We start from the raw sequence: 12,199 nt of genomic DNA on the forward strand, positions 1-12,199 counted from the left end.
ATGTGAATGCATGTTTACAAGAGGAGAGACACACTGGGTGGTGATGTGTACACACTCAGTCACAGAGGGATGTATACTGAGTGGAGCTCAGTGACATTTGTTTAAAGTGAAACAGCTGTAGCTGAATAAGAGACATACATTCCTTCTTATGGACCGAGCTAACAGACCGAAGGATGTGTCTTCACCTGTTTTTACATATAGCATTAACATCTAAATCAGGGTTGGATGTGCTCCACCTGTTTCATTCAAACTAAGCTTATGTTTTTGGCAGAGACGCAGGAAAAGTCTTTCTAACTCCCCTTTGTTCAGCTTGTATTCCTTCCCTCCCTCTGTTCCCCCCCCCCCCCGTGTTTACACACTTCCCAGACTCTGTTAGGAGATTATTGACAATCCCTACATGGCCGTTCTGCTGGTCATCTGAACCCCAGCATAAACATTTGGAGGAGCGATGCCTTGCCCGAGGACACTACGAGAAAGGCTTGGCCCTGATTGATGTTTGGCCTCAGGATCCTCCGTCAGAAGTGATGGGAGGGTTGTGTTTGGATGAGGATCATACATACGTACTGGCAAATATAAACATCCACGCATACGCCCGTGTGCACACAATCACAGGCAGCGTACATCTGCTGCTCAAGTATGTTGTTCAAATAGTGATACTCACAGGCTCAATAACAGCAGGCTCTCCCTTCTGTCCCTTCTCGCCACGGGCTCCGTGGACCTACACACCAAACACACACACACACACAATTAACATTCAAAAGGTCAGTAACTTGTCATAAAATATCGATTTTTTTTAATAAGACACAGGCGTGTTTATGTAATCTGAAGGAAATCTGAGTAAAGACCTCTTACTCAGAAATATTTATTGAGATTTTTGATCAATATTAACTAGTAATTTATATATAATGAGTTGGTAAAGGCAGATAATAGAACAGCTAGAATTGTCTGATTTAAGAAAACGCCTTATCACACTTTTTTGATATCCAAAATCTAGAACGATATATATGTTCATATCACATCACAATACCAATATATTATCGATTTATTGCCCAGCCCAAATTGAGAGTACCAAAAACAATTCTTATCGTGAATCTTTTTTTTTCATTTTGAATAAGAAGATGGCCCTAAATTGAGTACCACTTAGTCAGTATTCTTCACCTGTCCATAATCTGTCCCGGTCTCAGCAGGCAGCACTTTGCCCTCGTCGCCATAGTCGAGATCATCGTAGGTGCCGTACGAGTCTAAATCGCCGTATTCGCTGAGGTGCTCCTCCTTGAACCCATCCAGGTCTGTGTAGTCTCCCTCTCCTTCAACACCCAGGCCTGTTCCTGTGGCGATGGAGCCCCCTGCTCCGGTGCTGGCTGATCCCCCTCCGGTGGTGGAAGATCCCCCCGCAGAGGAAGACCCGCCCCCGATAGTGATGGTAGAACTGCTGCTGCTGCTGCTGCCTCCTCCATCTCCTGCACCTCCACTGACATGGACTGAACTGCTGCTGCTGCTGCCTCCTCCTCCATCTCCTGCACCTCCACTGACATGGACTGAACTGCTGCTGCCTCCTCCATCTCCTCCACCTCCACTGACATGGACTGAACTGCTGCTGCTGCCTCCTCCATCTCCTCCACCTGCACTGTCATGGACTGAACTGCTGCTGCTGCTGCCTCCTCCATCTCCACCACCTCCCTCCACGTGGACTGACACCTCCACCTCCAACGTGGACTGAACTGCTGCTGCTGCCTCCACCTCCACTGACATGGATGGTACTGGTGGTGTCACCTTCTGCACCAAGGCTATAAGCGTCATCGGTGCCATAATCATACTCATCACCATAGTCACCAACGGAAGTTGCAACCTATAAAAACACAGATATTGTTAGTAAAATGTCCCATATTTGAAGTATGGGTAACATCCTGTGTATACAAATGACATAACAAAATCAAAAACATTGATTACATTTCTGACCTATTAAAACAAATATGTAGCGTACAAAGGCCGCGCTAATTATTTGTGCATTAAAATGTCAGAAAATACTGAAAAATGCTGTATCTCAAGTCATGGGTGCTTTCTTTAAATGTGAAGTTTTCCAATAATATATGTCCTAAACTCAGCACATATACAAGTCATGTTTAAGAGATGGAACTACAAATCTAAATAGTATAGTAGTAGTAGCAGCAGTATGTCATAATTGTTTTATCATTACTGTGTACAATTTGTTCTCAAAACTGCAACGATTGAGATTTCCTTAAAGGCATTTTTTTCTTTTCTTAGTGATGGCAATGCTAGAAACATCCACATTGGCTTTGCTTCCCCCATTTGGATTGGCAGATGATAACATGAGGGAAGGGGCCCAAAGAACTGTAACTAAATAAATAATAGGAGTTGAAAGCTTATCAGTACATCTATTGGACCTACAGGTCATACATAAACAACGATAAAGTGAGGATGTCAGTGTAGGTAATCAACGTACTGATGTCTCATTGGCGGTCATGGTGATTGAAGATCCTTCTCCACCGGTGACCCGCCTTTCGATGCTGGAGGCTGAACTCAAGTCAATCTTTCCCCCTGCCTCCAGGTCCACCTCGCCCCCGGTGCCGGTGCTGCTGCTGGTGATGGTGACCCGTCGGGAGGAGTCTGTATCTGGGGCTGCCGTGGCCTCGTCGTAGTAGGTCTCGTAGTTACCGTAGCCATCGTAACTTTCGTAAGGGCTGGTCTCCTCTCCGTAGGCTTCTCCTCCGGCAGTGGCAGTTCCTGTGGAGCTGGATGAAGAGCCAGCGGATGAGCCAGCGGATGAGCTGCTGGTGATGGAGGTCACTTTGCCGCCGATGGCACCAGAATCCCTCAGAGCCTCCTCCACTTCAGACAACACGCTGTCTTCATCTGCCACCTGTAAGGCATCAACATGGTTACTTTGAAGGAGGACCCTTCTGACTGTACCCAATACTAGGAGTTCCCAGCTTCAAACATTTTTTTCACCTGACATCGTTTTGAAAGATAGTAATTCACAGTTACAGATGAATATAAGGCTAATTCAATTGATTAAGTATTATACTATTAGAATAATTGGATTCCAGCTGTGGCTGCATGGGACTGTTTCAGACTTGTGATACAAAACAATTGACATCAATCCATATGTGTTGCCATTTAGCATTTCAAAAGACAAACAAGCTTTCAAGCTTGCCTCACACAACTGAGTCAAGCAGCTGTATTAACAGGGCACACATTTCTTTAACCTAAATAACAAGAGAAAACTAAAGAAATCCCATTTTTGGATAGGGTTGTGACAAATCATCACTTTTGAAAACCTCCATATAAGCCTTGAATGTGATAAAAGATAACATGCAGCACAAAATGTGAAACAATACGACTGTATTGGCGTTAACACATGAAGTCAATATTGGCAATGATATGATGGTAGCCCACCTTGACTTCTTTTGTCGTCTCAGCATCAGATGTTGATTCAAGAGGCTTTCCCTCGGTGTCCTCATAGTAAGGGTACTCGTAATAGTAGCTGTCCTCCTCTGTGTTCTGAAAGAAAGAAACATTACAAGATAAATAACAATAACTATTCATATTAAACACTTGATTATTAGTATCTATGAGATACTTAGCATAGCATCTACTCTCTAAGGCAACATACATTTTAAAGATTTCTTTAAGATATGGAGTCCTTTAATTAGCTTATAAAAGTGTATGGATAACCCCAACCTTCTTACCTCTTTAAACTCTAGAAAATCATAAGCACATACTGTGTGTCTATGTATAGTTATTTTATAGCTGCAATTCATGCATTTGGTTAGTATCATATTTTTGATTTGTAAAGTCTGTGATGAATAATATGATATCACTGAAAAAAAAAGAGATGATTTTCAAACATGATGCAGTGCTCTGCTGATAGATGTGTGATGGACTGGCCATCGATCAGAATCAGGAATGCTTTCTACTCGTGGAAAACTCACGTCGCACCTCCCTGTTGCAACTTGTTACGACTGAAGGACAAATTACTCCTCCACTGCTTTCTTAATTAATCAGTCAGACATCTTTAGAGAGAAAGCAGGTCAAGTTCTTGTGTACCTCGCATGCATACTGACAGGCCCCTGGGGCGAGGAAAAGGTCAAGACGAAGGACTTCCTGTCTATCTTTTAACACTCCTCTGACACACCTTTAATCAGCACGCAGTGTATTGGTATTCAGATCAGGAAGCGGCGTGGTGCAGCGATGCAGGCTTAGGCAGGCACCACATCATTCCTGAACATTATTAACTAACTGCATAGCCTGATAAGCCCGATCTCTCCAGTCAGCACTTTCCTTTGGCAGAGTGCAGCTCTCCTGTATCAGCCAAGAGGCTCTTTTCAGCACAGGATCCTATCCTGATCTGATTTTAGTATCACAGAAATGGACTTCCTGGAGAAAGGTCAGCCATTGGCACACTTGGTGATTCTCTGGCTGGTTTCTACAATGTCCTGTATGCAAAAATCCACCAAAATGTCCTCTAGTAATGGCCTTCTGTTAACAAATCTGCACTGTAAGCACTAGAGTTAAAACCAAAATGAGATGATATAAACGTAAAGAAAGGCCTGGTTACTCACATATTCATCGGTGTTGGGGTCCTGGTTCTGAGGCTGGTCGGGCATGGGCACTTCACAATCAGGACTGTAGTGCTCACAGTAGTCATAGGCAGCACGATGGTCTCCTACAATCAATAGCTGCTGGATGTCTCCCTGGAAAACACAAGAAGCAGGAAGTCGTGACTCACTGAACATAGCTACAAGTCATGCATTTAAACAAACAAGCAAACAAATGGAAGAGAGACGGCGGTCTCACACTGGCGGACCCCCGGGGAGAAATGTAAGCGAAATAAACAAATAATGAGGAGGGAGAACATCTGTGAGCAGCATTATCACATGCAGAACAGGCAGGGCTAGAAACTAGGTCAAGCCATGGGGGGGGGGGGGGACTACAGGCTGACTAAACGCTGGAGAACTTTGTCCGGGGTCCAAGAGTGTCGTTTTACATCAGAGATGAGCACCAGAGTTTAAGACAAAAAGCTCACGGACAACAGAGTTGAGTTACAAGAGAACATGGAACAAAGGACTTTATGTAGCTGTAGACGATCACACAAACAAACACACAACCACAGGCTCACACTAACACACACACAAGGTCAGTCTTTAACAGAGGAGGGCAAAATACTAAGATATAGTAGTAATAGTTTAGTTCAAAAATATTCTATTCCAACCAAAAGACATGCATTCAAAATGTGACTTAAGTAAAAGTAAAAAGTGTTAACTTCAATAAACTTAAAGTACAAAAGGTTAAATTACACATTCTCCACAATGGCCCATTTGAGAATATTGAATAGTATATACTTGTTTAATAATTTTTAATGCAACAGAGATTTTTACCTTTTCCTTTACTGTCGGATAGCTTGTAAATTTCACCAAGGGACCAATTAAGTTTTATCTTACCCTGTAATAATACATAATACATTTTTTAATAATTGTATTTTTGATAAGCTGTATTATAAATCTGAATCTTCAAACTAAAGCTTTCAAGTCAATGTAGTAAAAAGTGAAATATCTGCCTTTAAGATGTAGAAGTATAAGGAAATGAAAACACTTAAGCAAAGTAACTCAAATAAGCACAGTATTTGAGTAAATGTACTTTGTAACTTTGTCAACTACTGGTCTCAAACTCAATGATGTACAGTATTGTGAAAAGTTTATTTAAACACCACCCCAGATTTGAGGACATGAGTGATTTAGCCTTCAAGCTCATCATGTAAGACGAATGGATGAACTTAGCACATGGGGCACGGAGACATGAGCAGACCTGCAGGTATAGGTCGCTCACCTGATCTGATTTAAAGGGGGGTGTGTGCATAAACTGGGTTGAGGTGAAGGGGGGGGAGGAACAGTAGCAGAAGTGAGAGATTTAAAGAAAGAGAGGAAGAGGAAGAGACAAAGATTGATAGAGAAAAGAGCAAGACAGAACAAGAGGGAAAAAAGGAAAGGCTCAGAAGGATCCCCGGGCTACACAGGGAGCCGGGTGTGTGTGTTTGCCAAATGTGTTTCTGGGCCACAGAATGCATATGGCTCCAAAACGCTGTACTGTGTCGATCCAAACATGTCCGATCACACTTCCAAAAGGCGGTGATGTCATTCCTCATCAATCAAACCAAACTCAGCTGAAACAAATATATGTTCGAGGGGGTGTGGGAATCGTGAAGTGATGCAACCATGAGAGCGGACCACAGAGAAGGAAGTGTTTTCAATTATGACCAAATCTGAAACCTCTCAACATGTCTTTCATACTTAAATTCTCCATGGGTATCTGTCTTGTCTGTCAAACTGAAATGGATTGCATTTGTGGTGTAACCAGTGACAGTCCAACATACCACACAGAACTCCCCGTCTCAGATACTTTAATAACGCTAGCAGAACACTCTGATGCTCCATCCTTGGCTCGTAATATTAGAAGGGTTTATGCAGGTTGCAGGCAAACAAATCCCCAAACCTCCTCAGGCAGAAAGCCTAAAGAAGCCATTACACAAGCCTCTGAGCTATAAGAGCTCCCAGGAAACTTTCAAATGGCTTCCTCTTAGCTAAAGTCGGAATCTGTTTGGAGCCTTTACTCCGTATCAGTCTCCCTTATCCTGGCAGGACTGCGTGTAACAGCTGCACCGAAAGGGGATGATGGGAATTCAGTGTTTGAAATGAGGTCACATTCAATAAGGAAAAATACCTCTGTACAACAAAACAGCCCTGCAACTGCTTTCCTATTCATATGTCATTCTTCAACTTTCTTTTCCTCTAAACTCCTTTTTTACAGCTCCCAGAGCAGCCAGATGAATGTCAGGATCCTGAAGGAGAGATCCTAACTGTACCAAGACGAGATAATTAATCATACACCTTGGCATTAATGAGAACATCCTCGCAGCACCGAGAGCAGTTTAAAGAAGTGTGACATGTACAAAGTGGAGGAGGCGTGTGCACTGCCTAGAGAAAAGTCTGCTCCTATAAGGATCTTACTGAGGCTTGAACATCTGATGGCTGCTTTTGATATTACTAACTCTATAGCCAAAGGCAAAAAGGGAAAAAGGAATGAGAAGAAGCTGGATAGGGAATGTGGACCTGGGCTACGTGGATCATTCAGCACCAACAGTTCAAGCCAGCTGAAGTTTTATTTGTGTTAAAAAGGCCTGGACGGCCAGGAGCTGAGAATAAAACCTAATGCAGATGGATAGGCAAAGGAAAGTCAAAAACAAAATTTTTCCGCATTCTTGCAACTCAAAATAACACTTAGATTGGAACATTTTGAAATAATGTCCTCACTTCTACTCCTTAGTATGAGTAAAGCTCCAAAAACTCCCATGATGCAACTTCATAGTAAAGCTGACACCTTCACAGCAGTTTATTTCAATCTGCAGGCCAATAGTACATAAATACAAATACAAATAATTATTTTATATTATTATTTGAAAATAGCTTTTGAAAGCATATCAAAAAATCATGACAAAATAAATATATTTGACCAACTACATCACAAAGAGATGAACGCTTATTTTCTTTACACAAAACAGTTTTTTGTGTAAAGTTCATAGAGTACACACGTTCCCATGAAGCTGCACCTTCACAGTAAAACTATTGTCAGAATCCTGATCCACCGTGACCACCACTGAATCTGGTTCTGGTTTCCTTTCTTTGAGCTGCTCTTTCCCCACACATCACTCGATAGATTCTCGAGCCAAACGTTATATAAGCTGCTGTTTTACAGATGTAGGGAAGCAGTACATATTCCTATACTGCGCTCTCGCTGTATGATAGTGCCAAATCTCTCATTTTGTATTCTGGCGCTGATCTGTGAACTCACTCCAGCAGTACATTAAAGCATGAGAAACTTCTCCTTTACTATATATGAGGAGCTACTACTCTATAATGTGATGACAGGAACCCGAACTGCAAGTAATGCGTGTGCAGAGTCAGGGAATGTGATAACACTGATTGGTAAACCCAACACTTAAAAAGAGCAAAATTATAGCTCATTCCTCATTTTAGCTCACATCAACGGACCTGATGCGTGAGATAAACTGACATATATTGTAAAATGATTAAATACAGCGACAGTCGCAGCAACCACTGATCCCACACCCAAACAGAGCACACCCTGGAATTACACAATCACACCCAGACCCCTGGGGGAACCATAAAAGACATGCAATCAGCTTTCATATTTGAGAAGGGACAGTGACATTTTTCTCTCTGGAGCATCATGTGGCGCATCAGAGTGGTGCTTAAGGCAGAGATTCAGACAATAACAGGGTTGCTGCTGTCAGCATCTCCCAGGACTCCGCTGAAATACGACTCTTCTCCCGGCCAACGCTCTTGCTGGAAAAGTCATTGCCTGTGGCTGTGAGCAACGGCTGAGCTCACTTCACATACTTTTGTGTTAAAGACACTGTTGAAGACACTTGTGCAGCCCTGAATGAGACCAGGGCTGCAGATTAGATTACAGGAGCACAACGAAGACTGATCGATAACACTCTAAAAATGTGCAGTATATCTATTCGTTCTTTGTTTCAATACTCAAATGTCACATTAAATGTTTTCTTTTCATTCCCGAACCTCACCCTGCTCGACCCACACACACACACACACACACACATACACATACACATACACATACACACACACACACACACACACATACACACACATACACACACACACACACAGATCCTTGCTGGGTGTTCTGGCTGTGTCCAGGTGGGGGCAGGAGAGTGCTCTAATGTGCATAAAGCCAAACATTTGTCTCAATCTGAAGCTGACCCACAACCATGCAGGGTGGACAGAGTTCATCGTGTGCACTCTTGTGAATAAAAATATATGATGGATGGGACGAAAAGCAATATTAATGCGGTTTCAAAATCCCCACAAGATGGATGAATGGTGCGATATAAGCTGCTAAAACCTATTAAAATGAACCGCCTGCCTCTTTCTTATACACACACACATACTGTAGTTTAAACATGAGGTGAAAGGAACTTAACAAAGGCCTTTTTGATGAGAAGGACGTTTTTAGGTGATGTCAGGAGACCCCCTGCTGATCCTTTTTGGGGGGGGTCACACTTTATTGGCCCAGAGTAGCATAGCATAAACTAAACAGCACAAATCAATGCCCCTAAAAATTCTTCATATCCCCAGGGACACCTGATAATGGCTCTGTTTACCTTTTACGCCCCTCACAAGGTGAAGACAACAGCTTAAAAGGAGAAAAACTCAAGTTTAGTTTCTGGATCATATGTCAGCAGAGGAAAAAAGTGGGTAGGAGGGCCCCACGAAGCAGGATAAGACTCTGGGAGGTCCGAGCTCTGGCTGCGTTTTAAGGCGAGCTACTTTCACAACATATTTACACAGTCACCCCTGAGCTCTGAGCCAGGCAGCGGTCCCTCTGCCAGCCAGCTCTCGCAGTCCCAGCGCCTGGGCAAACTCCAACCTGACCACAGAAACCAAACAACACATCGAGGAGGTCAGCCCGCTGCTCTGAGGCTATAAATCAGCACGGACACACAGAAACGCACATGGACACATAAACAAAGAAGAAACACCTTTTTTACGTAAGTAAAAACACACATATGCCTGCAGAGAAATTCCACTCCAGCACATTTACAGAATCAAACCTTTACCAGACATCAAGCACATTCTCACCCGCATACACTTTCCCCTCCAGACTGAAGCTCAATCCCAACGCTCAGAGCAGCTGCCAAGAGAAACAGCCCGTCTGCCATCCCTTAACCTTAACCACTCCTGCACCTATTCTATGATCTGTCCTGTTTTTTTGGAGGCCTCTCCATCATTTCAATCCCAGTGTCCCATCCCCCATCACACTCCCTCCTGTATTACATCTTAAATCCGCGTCTCCGAGGACTTTGGGCAGCCATATTCACATTTCCCCTTCATTTGGGGTGGTGGTAACCAGAGCGGGCTCGCCTCATCTAACAGACGTAGGTTCGGAGTGTTTGGCTTGGCCATTTGCTGAAATCTACATAAAAAGTGCTGAGGGCACACTTAGGGGCTTGCTGACACAGTAAAGGAACAAGAGGGAATATGGGGGCGAAAGACAAACATCTGACATGAGTTAGGGAAATTCTCTTAATTATCCGTGGTGGAAACTTCATCTTCCCTAGGGTGACTGAAGTCTAAGTCCAATTCCTGTCTGAAATGTATAGAGGCAGTGTTTTCTCAGTCAAGCATGACATATACCCTGGACAAGATAATGCAGACAAATGTAACTGAAGCAATGAACATGAACACTGCATTACAATATACCATACAGACTGAAATCTGCATTCATCCATTATCATCTAGATCCCAACATCTGGATTACTGTGTGTCTAGACCAGTGTTTCTCAAACTGGGGGGCGCAGAGGCATGACAGGGGGGGCGCAAGAGACCAGGAGGAAAAATGGTTATTCAAAAAATTTATTATTGATTCAAAAAAAATATGATACAGCACAGTACAATTACGTCTGGGTCTCTGTGTTTCATTCAAGCTCGGCTCTGTGTGTGTGTGGAACGAGCCATTTTGTGTGCGTGCGAGCGAGAGAGAGAGAGAGAGCGCACCGGTACCGGAGATCGTTGTTGTTAGCTTCTGGTGCTAGCGAGCTACGCTAACGGATATAAGGAGCTTTTTCCACAACAAGGTGGAGGAGAGTCCTCTCCTGTCAGACTGAGAGGCTCAGTGAACTAAAGGACTCTGAGTGTTTAGATAGTTAACTTTAGTCTAAGGTTCCCAAACGTTTCGGTCACGATTAATGTAAACAATTATTTCCGAAGCACACGTTTATATGATCATTATAGTTATAAAAAAATAAGAGAATAAATGAAAAACAGGTTTGAAATACTATATGACAGTAAAAAAAGAATAAAGTTTAAAAGGGTGATTTGTAAAATATCCATAAAGAAAAAGTAAATCTGTTTACAGTTCTGTTTCAAATGGGTGTTGAGAGATGTATCCACAGATCTCTTCATTTTGCTCTCAAAGTGCACCAGATTGATGCAGTTAACTTCAATATTTAAAAATAAATCTTGGCCCATTACATGACTATTTGTGTTGGGGGGGCCCGACTTTTTTTTTTCTCCAAAGATCCTGACAGAAAAAGTTTGAGAACCACTGGTCTAGACCGAGCTTGGAAAGACTGAAGTTCACAGATTCTCTACTGACTAGATTTTATCTGTGGGAAAACTGCAGTTTGACAGAAAAAACATACACATTTGCACTTAAAACTGCGGCAAAATAAACTTGCAGGTTTATTAGGCATGCCTAAGTAAAACTAACGTAGTCTACTACAACAGTTCTGCAGTAAATACGACCAACATCAAGGTTGTAATGTTAACCCTAACCCTAGAAAATGCTTGTCAGGACTGTCTGCTTGGGATCAGATATAATGTACCAAGATAATTGTTAGTGCTTCATGGTAACAGGTCCTAAATACCCCTTTATTTTATTATGAGACCAAAGCATGGCATCAAATATCCAGGTCTCCTCTTAAAGAGCTGTATGAGAGAAACATAACCCATCTTTTAACGATTCAATAGTTACTGCTGCTAACCCTAACCGTATCCCTAACACGAAGGAGGCCAGGCACATTTGTTCACTGATTTTAAAACGTTACTAAAGCTATTAAGTGTAGCTAAAAAATAAAATAAAACAGATGCCTATTCAAGACCTTGAGACATCAATAAAACCGATTTAACCACGACCTCAGAACTGGGCCAAAATGGACTCAAATGGGTTTCTGAATTTGTAAAATCTTCTGGAAATATGGAAAGTGCTGTTAACTTCCCTGCAAACAGTCAAGATGTGAATCAAGAGAGCATCTCCAGTTGAAAACATGTAAACCTTACATGACTGAAACATGTAAACTGTAAATAAGAGGCGCTGAGTGAACGGCAGGAACATAGGAACTAAAGTCCTGAGGTGAAGACGAGGAAACAGGATGTGTAAAACTCATCATGCCATCACATTATTAAACTCTTAACGAGCATCGACTGTAGCGCATGTTTTTACTACTTTTTCCTGGCTCAGGTTGCATTATGGGAGCCACACAACTCGCTTCATCGCAGCCCTGTTAAAGGCCCCCCAGCCATTACTCTTATCATACAGCCTTGAACACCCCCACTCATTCCATCTTCCATCCATGCTT

General features: G+C 42.6%; 1 protein-coding gene across 1 annotated transcript in view; it reads right to left on the reverse strand.

Moving 5' to 3' along the window:
• Nucleotides 1-12,199, reverse strand: part of col5a1 (procollagen, type V, alpha 1) — a 78,588-nt gene that overhangs the window by 39,309 nt on the left and 27,080 nt on the right. Inside the window, 6 exon segments of the mRNA XM_034122874.1 lie at nt 662-718; nt 1,159-1,676; nt 1,783-1,849; nt 2,465-2,881; nt 3,418-3,522; nt 4,584-4,715. Coding sequence (XP_033978765.1) covers nt 662-718; nt 1,159-1,676; nt 1,783-1,849; nt 2,465-2,881; nt 3,418-3,522; nt 4,584-4,715 — 1,296 coding nt within the window.

This window comes from Trematomus bernacchii, unplaced genomic scaffold (assembly GCF_902827165.1).
Source record: "Trematomus bernacchii unplaced genomic scaffold, fTreBer1.1, whole genome shotgun sequence".
Classification (NCBI taxonomy): domain Eukaryota; kingdom Metazoa; phylum Chordata; class Actinopteri; order Perciformes; family Nototheniidae; genus Trematomus; species Trematomus bernacchii.